The 19,009-nt window shown below is 41.0% G+C and overlaps 1 protein-coding gene across 1 annotated transcript; it reads left to right on the plus strand.

Moving 5' to 3' along the window:
- The first annotated feature begins 3,803 nt into the window (after positions 1-3,803).
- Positions 3,804-18,996, plus strand: rgs4 (regulator of G protein signaling 4). The gene is made up of 5 exons (XM_029707662.1): positions 3,804-3,977; positions 4,384-4,482; positions 12,130-12,191; positions 16,867-17,030; positions 17,517-18,996. The coding sequence occupies exons 1-5, from the start codon at positions 3,934-3,936 to the stop codon at positions 17,754-17,756; spliced, it is 609 nt and encodes a 202-aa protein (XP_029563522.1). The 5' UTR covers positions 3,804-3,933; the 3' UTR covers positions 17,757-18,996.
- The last annotated feature ends 13 nt before the right edge of the window (positions 18,997-19,009 follow it).

Consider the following 19,009-nt stretch of genomic DNA (forward strand, 5'->3'; position numbering starts at 1 on the left):
AGCTCGCCGTCATTGGATTCTGGAGCAGTAGAAAAGCGTTCTCTGGAGTGATGAATAATGCTTCACCGTCTAGAAGTCTGACGGATGAATCTGGGTTTGGAGGATGCCAGAAGAACGCTACCTGACCTAACGTATAGTGCTAACTGTAAAGTTTGGTGGAGGAGGAATAATGGTCTGGGGCTGTTTTTCATGGTTCGGGCTACAGCATACTATGACATTCTGGACGATTCTGTGCTTCAAACTTTGTGGCAACAGTTTGGGGAAGGCCCTTTCCTGTTTCAGCATGACAGTGCACAAAGCAAGGTCCATAGAGAAATGGTTTGTTGAGATCGGTGTGGAAGAACTTGACTGGTCTGCACAGAGCCCTGACCTCAACCTCATCGAACACCTTTGGGCTGTGAGCCAGGCCTAATCGCCCAACATCAGTGCCCAACCTCACTAATGCTGTTGTTGCTGAATGGAAGCAAATCCCTGCAGCAATGTTCCAAAGTCTAGTGGAAAGTCTTCCCAGAAGAGTGGAGGCTGTTATTGCAGCAAAGGGGGACAACTCCATATTAATGTCCATGATTTTGGAGTGAGATGTTCGACGATCAGGTGTCCACATACTTTTGTATGTAGTATACTTTGTATCCCTTGTTTACCCAAGTGTTTCCTTTATTTTGGCAGTTACCAGTATTCCTACAGTTGGGAAGGCTACAGCATAGAAACAATTTCTTAATGTGGCCCTGTACCTGGCTTTATAAGTCTGGCTTTATACTAAAGAGCCTTACCTTTCTGGGAAATTACTGATTATCTGTGTTAGTGCGTGTGTGTGTGTGTGTGTGTGCGAGAGCGACTTATGTTATTGTCACAGCGTCCTCTCAGTCTGTCAGTAGGTGTGAATATCAGTGTGAACTCTTCATGGAGATAACACAGGGTTAATTTCTTTAAAGTCATGTACGATCTCAGTTTTATTGCCCAGGGGTGATTCTGAAACACCACGCTTTGACACACACACACACACACACACACACACACACACACACACACACACACACACACACACACACACACACACACACACACACACACACACACACACACAGGCAGGGATACAATCCGGAAGAATTTTGTCTTTCATCGTTGGCCCAGGTCTAGATCAATTATGCGGTAATCGTTGGAGAGTCTATGAGGTCATAGGAAATTGCTCTGTGGATGACTCATGTCTTGTGTCCACTGTGCATTGCCCTGTAGCCTTTCAACAGGGCAAGTCATATGCACCATGATGTCAATGACTGCTTTTCTGTATACATGTACACTGCACTGTCCAGTGTGAATATGTCTGTTTTTTTTTGTTACGTTGGAAGACAGCACATACGTGTATGCATGCACACACATGCTTTAGGCAGGATAGTGTTCTGTTAATGGCCATTTTGTGAAAACAAGTGTAACCAGCATCACACAAATCAATAAACTGAACATGTAAACAACCTAGAACTAACATAGAAAACACTAACCTAGAACCAAACCCGGTACACTCTAAACCAACACCCCTCTACAAAACATATAGCCCAAAAACCCCGAAACACTCTAAACAAATACCCCTTCTACATGAACACATAATATAACAAACCCCTAAACAAATACCCCCTGCCACGTCCTGACCAAACTACAATAACAAATAAGCCCTTTACTGGTCAGGACGTGACAGTACCCCCCCCCCCCCCCCCAAAGGTGCAGACCCCGGATGCACCTCACAAAAAAACAAAATTATACAAAAAATAAACCCCCAAAATAAAGGGAGGGAAGGGAGGGTGGCTACCGTCACCGATGGCTCCCGTGCTACACCCCCCCCCTCCCAAAACCTCCTACAGTGGAGGTGGCTTGGGCTTAGGCCTTAGTCCCCTACCTGACCAGTCCACCCCCACTGAATACCTCGGCCTGAAGCCTGTCACTGTAGACCCTGGACTGGACTCTGGGAGCTCCGGACTGTGGGACGACTCTGGGAGCTCCGGACTGTGGGACGACTCTGGGAGCTCCGGACTGTGGGACGACTCTGGGAGCTCTGGACTGTGGGACGACTCTGGGTTCCGGACAGTGGGCCGTCTCTCTTGGTTCCGGACAGTGGGCCGTCTCTCTTGGTTCCGGACAGTGGGCCGTCTCTCTACGAGGCACTGTCGCCAGAAGCTCTGGACGAGGCACTGTTGCCGGACACTCTGGACGAGGCACTGTTGCCGGACACTCTGGACGAGGCACTGTGGCCGGAAGTTCTGGACGAGGCACTGTTGCCGGAAGTTCTGGATGAGGCACTGTTGCCGGAAGTTCTGGACGAGGCACTGTTGCCGGAATCTCGGGACTGGGCTGACGCACTGGAGGCCTGGTGCGTGGGGCTGGCTTAGGGCGTGCCAGACTAAGCACGCACACCACAGGGCTAGTGCGAGGAGCAGGAACAGGACGTACTGGACTGGGCTGATGCACTGGAAGCCTAGTGCGTGGGGCTGACCAAACTACAATAACAAATAAGCCCTTTACTGGTCAGGACGTGACATAAAGAATAGAAAATGACTCAAGTAAAAGTGAAAGTCATCCAGTAAAATAATACTTGAGTAAAAGTCTAAAAGTATCAAAAGTAAATGTAAGTGCTTATAAATATAAAAAAGTACATGTAAAAGTACAAATCATTTCAAATGTGTTATATTAAGCAAATCAGATGGAGCCATATTATTGTTTTTTTTTTACAGAAAGCCAGGGACACACTCCAACACTCACACATAATTTACAAATGAAGCATGTGAGTTTAGTGAGTCCGCCAGATCAGATGCAGTATGGATGACCAGGGATGTTGTCTTGATATGTGTATGAATTGGACCATTTTCCTGTCCTGCTAAGCATTCAAAATGTAACGAGTACTGTTGGGTGTCAGGGAAAATGTATGGAGTAAAAAGTAAATTATTTTCTTTAGAAATGTAATCAAGTAAAAGTAAAAGTTGTCAAAAATATACCCCAAAAAACTTCTTAAGTACGCTTAAAGTATTTTTATTTAAGTACTTTACACCACTGCCTGCATGTAGATCAAAGAAGGCTGAGTTTGGGCCGTTGATGAAAGGAGAGGCTGAGGGAATGTTCTGGGAATGTGGAGTTTGAAATGAGGGGAGTTGATGATGATGTCAATGCCATGTTAATGGACCTCTTTGTAACAGAGGTGCTTTGGTGAACCACACTCGCATAAGGATTATCCTAGCCTGAGACCTGAAGATTTGTGCTATCTCTCTGATCTCTCTGTCTAATACCTAGACTTTAGCTCAGCAGGCTAACACAGTCAAGTGGTGTGCAAACGACGCAGGTTCCATCCGAGCCATTCATACCTTGTCCTTATGCATCATGTGCACGCACAAATGTGTAAGTCAATACAATGTTGACTCAATCAATGCAACCAAAGCGAGAGCCATAAGCTAGTATGTCAACACCATCCACAAGCCAGTGATCCATAACATTGAGAAGAGCACACGATGATCCAAGGTGGCAAAAGCAATATTGGACAAATCATATTGGCAAATAAAGAAAGTATTTGTACATCTTTGGCTTCTTTACAAGAACATAATTACCCTAAATCGTTCCAAAGAGGGAAGGCAATGGAAATCACCTTTTCTTCAGTGAAAAACACCTTTTGTTTCTGTTACCCACTTCAGTGCTCTTCTCCCGGCTCATATTATTTTCCACCTTTGAGAGAATTGATCGAGCATACTTAGCCCAGTGAGGGCTGTGATTGGCTCTCCGCCTGTGTGTGAGCACTGTAGCTGTATAAAACCCCAACTGCTGGAGGATATTTCACCAAGACACAGCATACCACTGAAACACTGAGAGGACTAACAGTCATACTATTACAGACTTCTCCTCTTAACTCCAAACCACTGCAAATCATTCTCCTAGATTTGGATTGAGCAAACATACAACATGTGTAAGGGATTAGCAACACTGCCTGCAACCTGCTTAAAAAGGTAAGATGGTTATTCTAGTTTGTTAGCATGTTATTGTAGATCCCTATCAACATGCATGGAACATGTATTTAGTTGTATGGAAGAGGATAAATGCAACAGTAACAGTTGGAAAATGCTTGGTTTAAAATGCTTGGTTTAAAATGCTTGGTTTAAAATGCTTGGTTTAAAATTTGATGCAACAAAAGTAATGCAACATGTCATGTGAGATTCTAACAATTGAAAGATGTCATGTCTGTGCTGCAATGGGATATTTTCAGACATTAATGTATGTTGAATACGAGCCTTGTGTGCCAGGCATCTTGGTTCTGTTATACAGTAACTGCATTACATATAATAGGACACACGACTGTGAGATGTTTTGATACATTCTGTAGCCAAACACTACCCACTCTCTCTCCTCCCTCAGTGCCAAAGACATCAAACACAAGATTGGCTTTCTGCTCCAGAAGCCTGAGTTTCCAACAGACCAGAAACAAGTCAAAGAGAAGACGGCCGTTGTCAAGAGGTGAGTGTACAGGAGAATAGTGACACTTTGAATGTATTGATTTATTTATTATGTATTTATAAAGGACATCTCTTTGAGATTAAGGATCTATTTTACCAGGGAGACCTGTTATATGTGAGCAGCAAATAAACACTTGATACTCATTATCATACAGACTGAACAAAAATATAAACACAACATGTAAGAGAGTTGGTCCCATGTTTCGTGAGCTGAAATAAAAGATCCCAGAAATGTTCCATATGCACAAAAAGCTGATTTCCCTCAAATGTTGTGCACAAATTTGTTTACATGCCTGATAGTGAGCATTTCTCCTTTGTCAAGATAATCCATCTACCTGACAGGTGTGACATATCAAGAAGCTGATTAAACAACATGATCAATACACAGGTGCACCTTCTGATAGGGATAATAAAAGGCCACTCTAAAATGTGCAGTTTTGTCACACAACACAGTGCCACAGATGTCTGAAGTTGAGGGGACATGCAATTGTGATGATGACTGCAGGAATGTCCACCAGAACCGTTGCCAGAGAATTTTATGTTAATTTCTCTACCATAAGTCGCGACCAATGTCCTTTTGGGAATTTGGCAGTAAGTCCAACCGGCCTCACAACCTCAGACCACGTGTAACCACACCAGCTCAGGACCTCTACATCTGGCTCCTTCACCTGCGAGATCGTCTGAGACCAGCCACCCGGACAGCTGATGAAACTGAGGAGTATTTCTGTCTGTAATAAAGCCCTTTTGTGGGGAAAAACTCTTTCTGATTGGCTGGGCCTGGATCCCCAGTGGGTGGGCCTATACCCTCCCACCCATGTCTGTGCCCCTGCCCAGTCATGTGAAATCCATAGATTAGGGCCAAATTAATTTATTGCAATTGACTGATTTCCTTATAAGAGCTGTAACTCAGTAAAATTGTTGAAATTGTTGCAAGTTGCGTTTATATATCATAGATAAAATAGCCTTCAGACTCCATTAAATTCATTTATCACACCATGGGCAATAATGCTCTCAAGGCAATACCCATTGTACACGTGAGTAAATAGGTTTTAATGCAGGTCTATACCTAGTTTTGATTTACATTTGGTTAAGTTGTCAACTCACATGAATTCAACGTGAAATTAACAAAACATGTCAACATGTCCATGTATTTAGGTGAAAGGTTGGGTGAAAAAAAGACAAAATTCCCTTACCTTAATGATTTTTTGCAAATCCAATCAGCTTTCAACGTTGATTCAACATCATCACATTTATTTTTGTTGTTGAAATGACGTGGAAACAAAGTTGATTCAACCAGTTTTTGCATCTGTTTAGCATCTGTTGTCCCTAAACTAGTTAGCATAGACAATATCCAGCCTGACTTTTTATTTCATTAGCACTACATCTAATCAATGACCTCATGATGAGAAAAAATGAACACAACCCCTTAATTGCAACCTCAAATATTGATCAACTTTGATAATCTAATTGTAGCCAATGTAGGTGAACTCGTTTTACTTTGAGATCAAAAATGTAAATGGTACTTTCAGTAAAAAAAAAAATCCTTTAATATAACTATGCCTAGTCGCATACAGTTCAGCAGAAGCATTTTTAGGATTTACACACATAGTGGGAAAATCTTAGGCCTACAAGACATTATCATAATATTTTTTAATACTACACAAATTATCAAAATTAGTGGCTACTCTGACACTGTCAAACAGATAAATATAAACGCATCTTAGGCTAAGTTCATTGTTGAAAATAGGATCCTACGATTCTAAGATGAATTTAGCCTTAAGATGATTTTGAGATACCGGACCTTGACCTGGCCCAGGGCCAATAAAAAGAAGGGAAACACACAGATTGTACAATATATAACTATTATACAGTGCATTTGGAAAGTATTCAGACCCCTTGACCTTTGCCACATTTTGATATGTTACAGCCTTATTCTAAAATGAATAAAATTGTTTTTTTTTTCTCATAAATCTACACACAATACCCCATGATGACAAACTAAATGTTGCAAATGTATAACCCCCCCCCCCCCCCCGGAAATATCAGATTAACATAAGTATTCAGACCCTTTACTCAATAATTTGTTGAAGCACATTTGGCAGCAATTACAGCCTCGAGTCTTCTTGGGTATGACGCTACAAGGTTGGCACACCTGTATTTGGGGAGTTTCTCCCATTCTTCTGTGCAGATCTTCTCAAGCTCTGTCAGGTTGGATGGGGAGCCTCACTGCACTGTTTTTCAGCTCTCTCCAGAGATGTTTGATCGAGTTCAAGACCGGGCTCTGGCTGGGCCACTCAAGGGCATTCAGAGACTTGTCCCGAAGCCACTCTTGAGTTGTCTTGGCTGTGTGCTTAGGGTTGTTGTCCTGTTGGAAGGTGAACCTTCACCCCAAATCAAATCAAATCAAATGTTATTTGTTAAACGCGCCGAGTACAACAGGTGTAGACCTTACAGTGCATGCTTACTTACAAGCCCTTAACCAACAATGCAGTTTTAAGAAAAATAAGTGTTAAGTAAAAGAATAGATAAGTAAAAATCTATATATTTTCTTTTTTTATAAAAAAATATATACAGTGCCTTGCGAAAGTATTCGGCCCACTTGAACTTTTCGACCTTTTGCCACATTTCAGGCTTCAAACATAAAGATATAAAACTGTAATTTTTTTGTGAAGAATCAACAACAAGTGGGACACAATTATGAAGTGGAATGAAATTTATTGGATATTTCAAACTTTTTTAACAAATAAAAAACGGAAAAATTGGCCGTGCAAAATTATTCAGCCCCTTTACTTTCAGTGCAGCAAACTCTCTCCAGAAGTTCAGTGAGGATCTCTGAATGATCCAATGTTGACCTAAATGACTAATGATGATAAATAGAATCCACCTGTGTGTAATCAAGTCTCCGTATAAATGCACCTGCTCTGTGATAGTCTCAGAGGTCCGTTTAAAGCGCAGAGAGCATCATGAAGAACAAGGAACACACCAGGCAGGTCCGAGATACTGTTGTGGAGAAGTTTAAAGCCGGATTTGGATACAAAAAGATTTCCCAAGCTTTAAACATCCCAAGGAGCACTGTGCAAGCGATAATATTGAAATGGAAGGAGTATCAGACCACTGCAAATCTACGAAGACCCGGCCGTCCCTCTAAACATTCAGCTCATACAAGGAGAAGACTGATCAGAGATGCAGCCAAGAGGCCCATGATCACTCTGGATGAACTGCAGAGATCTACAGCTGAGGTGGGAGACTCTGTCCATAGGACAACAATCAGTTGTATACTGCACAAATCTGGCCTTTATGGAAGAGTGGCAAGAAGAAAGCCATTTCTTAAAGATATCCATAAAAAGTGTCATTTAAAGTTTGCCACTAGCCACCTGGGAGACACACCAAACATGTGGAAGAAGGTGCTCTGGTCAGATGAAACCAAAATCAAACTTTTTGGCAACAATGCAAAACGTTATGTTTGGCGTAAAAGCAACACAGCTCATCACCCTGAACACACCATCCCCACTGTCAAACATGGTGGTGGCAGCATCATGGTTTGGGACTGCTTTTCTTCAGCAGGGGCAGGGAAGATGGTTAAAATTGATGGGAAGATGGATGGAGCCAAATACAGGACCATTCTGGAAGAAAACCTGATGGAGTCTGCAAAAGACCTGAGACTGGGACAGAGATTTGTCTTCCAACAAGACAATGATCCAAAACATAAAGCAAAATCTACAATGGAATGGTTCACAAATAAACATATCCAGGTGTTAGAATGGCCAAGTCAAAGTCCAGACCTGAATCCAATCGAGAATCTGTGGAAAGAACTGAAAACTGCTGTTCACAAACGCTCTCCATCCAACCTCACTGAGCTCGAGCTGTTTTGCAAGGAGGAATGGGCAAAAATGTCAGTCTCTCGATGTGCAAAACTGATAGAGACATACCCCAAGCGACTTACAGCTGTAATCGCAGCAAAAGGTGGCGCTACAAAGTATTAACTGAAGGGGGCTGAATAATTTTGCACGCCCAATTTTTCAGTTTTTTATTTGTTAAAAAAGTTTGAAATATCCAATAAATTCCGTTCCACTTCATGATTGTGTCCCACTTGTTGTTGATTCTTCACAAAAAATTACAGTTTTATATCTTTATGTTTGAAGCCTGAAATGTGGCAAAAGGTCGAAAAGTTCAAGTGGGCCGAATACTTTCGCAAGGCACTGTATATGTATAGATTATTTCACATTTATTTAACCAGGTAAGCTAGTTGAGAACAAGTTCTCATTTACAACTGCGACCTGGTCAAGATAAAGTTAAGCAGTGCGACAGAAACAACAACACAGTGTTACACATGGAATAAATAAACATACAGTCAATAACACAATAGAAATAAAAGAAAGTCTGTATACAGTGTGTGCAAATGGCATGAGGAGGTAAGGCAATAAATAGGCCATAGTAGTAAAGTAATTACAATTTAGCAGATTAACACTGGAGTGATAGATGAGCAGATGATGATGAGCAGATGATGGTGTGTAAGTAGTGATACTGGTGTGCAAAAGAGCAGCATAGTAAATAAAAACAATGTGGGGATGAGGTAGGTAGATTGGGTGGGCTATTTACAGATGGACTATATACAGCTGCAGCGATTGGATAGCTGCTCAGATAGCTGATGTTTAAAGTTAGTGAGGGAAATGTAAGTCTCCAAATTAAAGAGCAGCAGTAAAATAACACTAGTGAGGCTATAAACAGGGGGTACCGGCACAGAGTCAATGTGCGGGGTCACAGGTTAGTCGAGGTAATTCAGGTAATATGTCATACAGCTGGGAAGAACTATTGGATATCAGAGCGGCGGTAACTCACAAGCACTACCAGCATTACGACCAGGAATAGGAATATGACTTTCCCGAAGCGGATCCTTTGTTCGCACCCCCCAGGGCAATTTAACGGATTCCAGAGTCCCGCTCCTTGAAAGCAGCAGCTCTACCCTTTAGCTCAGTGTGGATGTTGCCTGTAATCCATAGCTTCTGGTTTGGGTATGTACTGTACGTATGGTCACTGTGGGGATGACGTCATTGATGCACTTATTGATGAAGCCAGTGACTGATATGGTGCACTCCTCAATGTCATTGGAAGAATCCCAGAACATATTCCTGTAGCTTAGCATCTGCGTCATCTGACCACTTTTGTATTGAGTGAGTCACCTGTGCTTCCTGCTTTAGTTTTTGCTTGTAAGCAGGAATCAGGAGGATATAATTATAGTCAGTCAGATTTGGTGGTCTAGAGTTTTTTTTCCTCCGTTTGCACATTTAACATGCTGATAGAAATGAGGTAAAACGGATTTAAGTTTCCCTGCATTGAAGTCCCTGGCCACTTGGAGTGCCACCTCTGGATGAGTGTTTTCCTGTTTGTTTATGGCATTATACAGCTCATTGAGTGCGGTCTTAGTGCCAGCATCGTTTGTGGTGGTAAATAGACAGCTACGAAAAATATAGATGAAAACTCTCTTGGTAAATAGTGTGGTCTACAGCTTGTCATGAGATACTCTACCTCAGGCGAGCAAAACCTAGAGACTTTGATAATATTCAATTTTGTGCACCAGCTGTTGTTTACAAATATACACAGACCCCCACCCCTTGTCTTACCGAAGGCAGCTGTTCTGTCTTGCCGATGCAGCGAAAACCCCACCAGCTGTATGTTATCCATGTCGTCGTTCAGCCATGACTCGTGAAACATAAGATATTACAATTTTTAATGTCCCGTTAGTAGGATATTCATGATTGTAGCTCATCCATTTTGTTATTCAATGATTATACGTTGGCTAATAGGACTGATGGTAGAGGCAGATTACCCACTCGCCGTCAGATCCTTACAAGGCACCCCGACCTACGTCCCCGATATCTCCATCTCTTCTTCATGCGAATGACGGGAATTTGGGCCTTGTTGGGTGTCTGAAGTAAATCCTTCACATCCGACTCGTTAAAGAAAAAATCTTTGTCCAGTCCAAGGTGAGTAATCTCTGTCCTGATATCCAGAAGCTCTTTTCGGTCATAAGAGACAGTGGTAGAAACATTATATACAGAATACGTGACAAATAACGTGAAAAAACACACAATGGCACAATTGGTTAGGAACCCGTAAAATGGCATCCATCTCCTCCGTCGCCATTATTTTAATGGTTTTCTGAAGGTTTTCTGGAGCAGGTTTTCATCAAGGATCTCTCTGTACTTTGATCTGTTCATCTTTCCCTCGATCCTGACTAGTCTCCCAGTCCCTGCCGCTGAAAAACATCCCCACAGCATGATGCTGCCACCCCAATGCTTCACCGTAGGGATGGTGCCAGGTTTCCTCCAGACGTGATGCTTGGAATCTAGGCCAAAGTTTAATCTTGGTATCATCAGGCCAGAGGATCTTGTTTCTCATGGTCTGAGAGTCCTTTCGGTACCTTTTGGCAAACTCCAAGTGGGCTGTCATGTGCCTTTTACTGAGGAGTGGCTTCCGTCTGGCCACTCTACCATAAAGGCCTGATTGGTGGAGTGCTGCAGAGATGGTTGTCTTTCTGGAAGCTTCTCCCTCCTCCACAGAGGAACTCTGGAGCTCTGTCAGAGTGACTATCAGGTTCTTGGTCACCTCCCTGACCAAGGCCCTTCTCCCCTGATTGCTCAGTTTGGTAACGTATTAGCTCAAAGAGTTGTATAATATTATAAAATATTGGTTACTCATTAGCTCAAAGAGGTGTATAATTAAGCAAAAAGGCCTGAGGGGGTGTGGTATATGGCCAATATACCACAGCTAAGGGCTGTTCTTACGCACGACGATACGTGGAGTACCTGGATACAGCCCTTAGACGTGACATATTTGCCATATACCACAAACCCCCAAGGTGCCTTATTGCTATTATAAACTGGTTACCAATGTAATTAAGGCAGTAAAAATACATGTTTAGTCATACCCGTGGTATATGGTCTATTATAAACTGGGTGGTTTGAGCACTGAATGCTGATTGGCTGACAGCAATGGCATATCAGATTGTACACCACGGGTTATGACAAAAAACATGTATTTATGCTGCTCTAATTATGTAGGTAACCAGTTTATAATAGCAAAAAGGCACCTCAGGGTTTGTGGTATATGGCCAATTTACCACGGCTAAGGGTTGTGTCTAAGCACTCCGTGATGCGTCGTGCGTAAGAACAGCACTTAGCCGTGGTATATTGGCCATATACCACACCCCCTTGTGCCTTATTGCTTAAATATACCACAGCTTTCAGCCAATCAGCATTCAGTGCTCAAACCACCCAGTTTATAATGTTATAAAATGGTTGGTTACTCATTAGCTCAAATAGGTGAGTAATGTAAATAAGTGGTTGGTTACTCAATAGCTCGAAGAGGTGCATCTGGTATGGCTGATGCTCATGGAAAATACAGTAGTCAATATAGTAGTCAAAATACAGTGTCAAATACAGTATGTCCTGTTGTAAAGAACATTATGTAAGATGGTAGATATGACATCTACTGGTCGGCTATCATTAAAATACAGGTCATCAGCAATATGCAGGTCAAGAACTGTGGGATATCACACAAGAGATGTACTGAAATATTAATAATATTATTGTTTATCCCAGTAATACAGGTGTACAGTATAATAATTATGTTATTTCTCTGGTTTTAGAGTTTCACCTGCTGATGTGGAGAAATGGAAGCTGTCCTTCAACAACCTGATGAATTGTGAAGGTGAGTTTCTCACAAATCAAAGAGACATCTTTAGAATACTGTAGGATTGGGGAGTCGATCTTGCTCAAATGTTATGGTGGTTTACTGAATTGAAAAGATGTATTGATTTTGAATTTAATTGAAGCTCTCTACTGGGTCTTGTGTAGAATTCCTGAATCTCTGAAAAAACTCTACCATCACCTATTACCAAGCCAGACCACGGAACAACATTTCTTCAAAACTTGAGTGACATTTGTATCTCCCTCACCCCCTCTCCCACTGTCTCTCCGACCCCAACTCAACTAAATGAAATTCAATTCAATGGGCTTTATCACTCTCTGGGTTTCTGTTTAAAGACTGATGTCATGATGCCTGTGTGGGCTGTAGGGTACTTGTGTGTTTAGCTGTGTGTAGTTGGGGACTTCAGCCAGCTCTCCGGATACGTTTTCATGCTCTGGACATGTGCTATGTGTCTCGAGGGTATGCTGGGTAGCCCCTAGACGCTTGCTGCTCTGCTCCCTCCCTGTGTGTGTGTGTGATGCGCAGGATGAACCATAACTCTCAGACCGCGCGGTTATATCCACGCGGCGGGAGGGTTTAGGGTAATTAAATATTGTGTGGATGAAGGGCGGGTGGGTGGTGGTCAGGTTGAATAAATGGAAAACAATGCATACACAAAATCCATAAATGTACATTCTTGTGAAATTCATATCTATAGGCTACATAGTTGTTTCATTATTTTATCTGGCATTAGTGCCTAACTGTACACATGTCAAATACACACCAATCGCCAAATGCTTTTGGGAACTTGGGAAGAAAAAGTTAACGACGATCCACTGAGGCAAAAATACAAATTTTGGATTTTTATTAAATAAGAGGAATGCTGCGAAATAGAGAGTTGACTTGAAAATAAAGAGAAGGGAGGGACTGAACAGCAATGTTTGGGAAAGATTTGGTGAAAAGAGGATGATAGCGGTGCCGGCTATGTTATGTGTGATTATTGTATGGCGCTATACAAATTCCAGTCACAAGATGGGGACTTCAATATGGCACATCAAGGGAACTGTAGTCTCAGATGGGTTAAATGGAATAGTAGCCAAACTGAAATCTGGACATCTGACTGTAGGTCTATAACCTCTCACATAGCCTAATATAATATTAGGCTAACTTCTGCAGGATTAAGCATTACTTGCTGTAAAATTATACACCAAATATACATGAAGCTAAATATACTTTGATTGAAACAAAATACAGCTGGCTGTGTAGCTTCTTACCTCTATCCGCTCTAAAATTTGATTAAACAGTATTAAACTAATTATGTGTATATCATTCAAGAAGATCGAAATACATATTCCCATGATAAAACTGATAGGGATTAAATGTTGTAATGCAGATGCAGCATGGATGTTTCACACATAAAAAGTGAAGAATTATCATTCTCATCATTATCATTATCATTCTAATTTATAATAAGGTAGGCCTAATTTGGTGTTTTAAAAATAGGCTTTGTCTTTGAGCCACTATGTGTTGGCATCCGCAATTGCGCGGATGTTGGATGATGCCTTGTATGTACAGTGAGGGAAAAAAGTATTTGATCCCCTGCTGATTTTGTATGTTTGCCCACTGACAAAGAAATGATCAGTCTATAATTTTAATGGTAGGTTTATTTGAACAGTGAGAGACAGAAAAACAACAAAAAAATCCAGAAAAACGCATGTCAAAAATGTTATAAATTGATTGCATTTTAATGAGGGAAATAAGTATTTGATCTAGACTGACCATTTCTTTGTCAGTGGGCAAACGTACAAAATCAGCAGAGGATCAAATACTTTTTTCCCTCACTGTAAGCAGAAAAAATTCTGCACACCCTTTAAATAAATCGTTCTGCCGTCTCTGACTCTACAACACATTTTCTATATTTGCGGGTTAGTGCAGATGTTCACTTTATCACATACAGTTGATGTCGGAAGTTAACATACACTTAGGTTGGAGTCATTAAAACTCGTTTTTCAACCACTCAACAAATTTCATGTTAACAAACTATAGTATTGGCAAGTCGGTTAGGACATCTACACAAGTCATTTTTCCAACAATTGTTTACAGACAGATTATTTCACTTATAATTCACTGTATCACAATTCCAGTGGCTCAGAAGTTTACATATCGTAAGTTGACTGTGCCTTTTAAACAACTTGGAAAATTCCATAAAATGATGTCATGGCTTTAGAAGCTTCTGATAGGCTAATTGACATAATTTGAGTCAATTGGAGGTGTACCTGTGGATGTGTTTCAAGGCCTAGCTTCAAACTCAGTGACTCTTTGCCATCTTTGACATCATGGGAAAATCAAAAGAAATTAGCTAAGACCTCAGAAGAAAATGTAGACCGCCACAAGTCTAGTTCATCCTTGGAAACAATTTCCAAACGCCTGAAGGTACCACGTTCATCTGTACAAACAATAGTACGCAAGTATAAACACCATGGGAACACGCAGCCGTCATACCGCTCAGGAAGTAGATGCATTCTGTCTCCTAGAGATGAATGTATTTGGTGCAAAAACTGCAAATCAATCCCAGAACAACAGCAAAGGACCTTGTGAAGATGCTGGAGGAAACAAGTACAAAAGTATCTATATCCACAGTAAAACGAGTCCTCTATCGACATAACCTGAAAGGCAAGGAAGAAGCCACTGCTCCAAAACCGTCATAAAAAAGCCAGACTACGTTTTGCAACTGCACATGGGGACAAAGATTGTACTTTTTGGAGAAATGTCCTCTGGTCTGATGAAACAAAAATAGAACTGTTTGGTCATAATGACCATTGTTATGTTTGGAGGAAAAACGGGAGAGACTTGAAAGCCGAAGAACACCATCCCAACCGTGAAGCATGGGGGTGGCAGCATCATGTAGTGGGGGTGCTTTGCTGCAGGAGGGACTGGTGCACTTCACAAAATAGATGGCATCATGAGGCAGGAAAATTATGTGGATATATTGAAGCAACATCTCAAGACATCAGTAAAGAAGTTAAAGCTTGGTCGCAAATAGGTCTTCCAAATGGACAATGACCCCAAGCTTACTTCCAAAGTTGTGGCAAAATGGCTTAAGGACAACAAAGTCAAGGTATTGGAGAGGCCATCACAAAGCCCTGACCTCAATCGTATAGAACATTTGTGGGCAGAACTGAAAAAGCGTGTGCGAGCAAGGAGGCCTACAAACCTGACTCAATTACACCAGCTCTGTCAGGAGGAATGGGCCAAAATCACCCAACTTATTGTGGGAAGCTTGTGGAAGGCTGCCCGAAACATTTGACCCAGGTTAAACAATTTAAAGGCAATGCTACCAAGTACTAATTGAGTGTATGTAAACTTCTGACCCACTGGGAATGTGATGAAAGAAATAGAAGCTGAAATAAATCATTCTCTCTACTATTATTCTGACATTTCACATTCTTAAAATAAAGTGGTGATCCTACCTGATCTAAGACAGGGAATTTTTACATGATTTAAACATCAGGAATTGTAAAAAACTGAGTTTAAATGTATTTGGCTAAGGTGTAGTTAAACTTCCGACTTCAACTGTATATTCTGGTGGTTGGGTTATTAGCAGTTGCGAGCAGGTGCTGGTGAACAAACAGTGTGTGGGTGTGTGTGTGTGTGTGTGTGTGTGTGTGTGTGTGTGTGCTGACAGTCCCTGTGGTGTCAAGCTGTGTGTGGGGACACCCTGTGGGGAAACCATATATAATTTGTATATGTCCAGCACCCATTTCGTATGATATGTTACTAATTTCAATTCGTGTTATATGTTACCATTTTGCAAAATGTACAATATGTTACGAATTTGCGAAACATACTATATGTTACGAATGACCAAAATGTATGATATGTTATGATTTCCAGCTAGGTTGCTAACGTTAGCTAGCTGGCTAACGTTAGCTAGGCTCGGGGTTAGGGTTAGAGGTTAGGCTTAAGTTCAGGAGTTAGGTTAAAGGTTAGGGTTAGGATTGTGGCAAGGGTTAGCTAACATGATAAGTAGTTGAAAAGTAGCTATAAAGTAGTAAGTAGTTGAAAAGTTGCTAATTAGCTAAAATTGTCCGTGATGAGATTTGAACTCACAACCTTTGGGTTGCTAGATGTTTGCCTTTCATCCCTCTCCTCTCCCCTGAAGCTATTCCCCAGGCCGTTATAAATGAGAATGTGTTCTCAGTCAACTTACCTGGTAAAATAACGGTAAAATAAATAAAATAAAATATGGCTACCCATCCACCCCAACCAACCACCATACTTTTGTTTTTGCGTCAATAACCATCTGTCTTATGTAACCATACCAAACGTATCATAGTTTTTACTTTTACTATGTTACGTCTAGTCTGAGACCAGGCTGGGACACAGAGCAGGAGCAACGCCTCCTGAGAACCATCCAGGCCTTGACCTCCACCACTGACACCCTACAGAGGGATACTCTCTCTTACCCCCCCCCCCCCCCCTTATAATAGAGAAAAGCAGTTAGGATAGTTTAATAGTGTGTGGTTTCATATCGAACACTCAACCCAGCACCCTGGAAATATCTCTGGATGTTACACATGCTAAGTAAGAGGATCTAATTAGGTCAGTCTCTAGACTGACCTAGTTAGGTCAATCTAGAGACTGACCTAACCTAACCTAACTTCTTTCTCTGTTTGTTTGTCTGTCTGTCTATCAGGTGGTCGTACAGTGTTCACTGCGTTCCTGAAGTCAGAGCTCAGCCAGGAGAACTTGGAATTCTGGAACGCTTGCGAGGAATACAAGAAGTCTGCCCCAGACAAGATGGCGGCCAAAGCTAAAGAGATCTACGAACAGTACATTGAGGCAGACTCTCCAAATGAGGTCAAATGGGAATAATGATTGGCATGTTTATGGATTTTTTAAAATTATTATATTTCATTATTTAACCAGACAAGACAGACAAGACAGAATAAATTCTTATTTACAATGATGGCCTGAACATATGCAAATATTACGTTAACAAGAGCAACACAACCTATACCAACTGAGAGCCACTCTCAAAAGATGGTTTAAACTATAATTTTTATAGTATCATATCATTTTGATTTCTATGAATTTGAGAGTGGTTACATTTCTCCATCCCCATCCCTCATCTTTTCACCGAAACAGAGCATGCTTTGTTATTGTTTCAACTGAGGATTTCCCCTTCAATGAGTCCCCCCTTTCGAAAAACACCTGTAGTTTTTCCTTTGGGATTGTACTTTTGGATTTTTATAGCACTTTTTGTGGCACATTTTGTTGGTACAGTATCCATATTTTATTGCATTACTTATACAGTGTATATCTCTTTTTCCCTCTCCCTATCAGGTGAACCTGGACTCAGCAACGCGAGAGGAGACCAGACAGAACCTGTCTATTGCCGGCTTATCCTGTTTTGATGACGCCCAGCAGAAGATCTTCACTTTGATGGAGAAAGACTCATACAGAAGGTTCCTCCACTCCAAACTGATCCAGGATCTGTCCCTGTTGAGCACCACCACCCCACTCTGTGCACTGAAGAAGATAGGAGGGAAAATAGGCTGTTCTGAGAACAGATGTGGTGCATAGATGGAGATGGAGAGAGAAACAAGGACAGATTGAAGAATGTGTAACATTTTGTCAATCTGGGAGGGAAAGAGCAGGTAGTCTTGAATAGAAAACATTATTATGAGTGGCTGGTGTTTTATTTTTTCTATCCATTGTTCCAGATAACTATTTCAACACGCATCAGAAATAGATTATTTTTGAGACAAGGGGACGATTGGAGAGGGAGAGAACTGTCAGAGATGTTATTTTTCAGGAGAAATATGCTCCTGAAAGGATGCTCCTTTCTCTGATTTTCATTGTTGTGCGAGGGGCTGCTTTCTTTACACTGAATATCTTCCAGATCTCTAAAAATATTCAAATGGTTCAAACACGCATTTAGGTATTTCACCCTGGTTTGTTTTTTTTGTTTTTTTTTTGTCATTTAGCAGACGCTGTTATCCAGAGCGACTTACAGTAGTGAATACATATATTTCATTTTTTTTAATTTCATGCATTTCTTTTTTGTACTGGCCCCCCGTGGGAATCGAATAGTTCCCTGTGTCCCCTCTGTCTGGCTTTAATCAAGGGCTCCATGCTAAGTCATGCTTAAACACCAATAATGAAAATGCACTTCTTCAAACTGAGTGTTAAATTAGATTATAGTTTCTAAATGAATTGGTGTTAAAAGCTTCTTTCACCTGACTGATGTTTTTGTTTGACTCTGTTTTCTGTCTTTACTTTACCTGTGACCAGTTCATGCACTGCTAAGGTGTAACTCACTGGCCTTCTGTTAACCTAACAACAAAGTCATGACCAGGTGATGTTTTGATTCACAACATAGGGAGAAAATATCTGTAATTATTTCTCTATTCACCCCTAACACACACACAGACACACACACACAGACACACACACACCCATTTGAGCAATTCAGCGACTTGCTTCAGCTGATGTGCTTATGAAGTAAACCTATTGATACTTTATAATTATATGGTTATTGGTAATGCTATTGATATCATTATATGGTTATTGGTAATGCTATTGATATCATTATATGGTTATTGGTAAAGCAATTGATATCATTATATGGTTATTGGTAATGCTATTGATATCATTATATGGTTCTGTAAGTTTTGTTAAAACATTACTCCTACTCGCCTCCAATGATGATGGCTAAATATTTATTATATAATGTAATAATCATCTTCATATTTATTTTCTTGTTGTTTTCTTGACACGTTTATTCATCATTTATTTGTGAATAAAACAATGCATCAACAGAGTTGGTTACTTAT

Source organism: Salmo trutta, chromosome 22 (assembly GCF_901001165.1).
Source record: "Salmo trutta chromosome 22, fSalTru1.1, whole genome shotgun sequence".
Classification (NCBI taxonomy): domain Eukaryota; kingdom Metazoa; phylum Chordata; class Actinopteri; order Salmoniformes; family Salmonidae; genus Salmo; species Salmo trutta.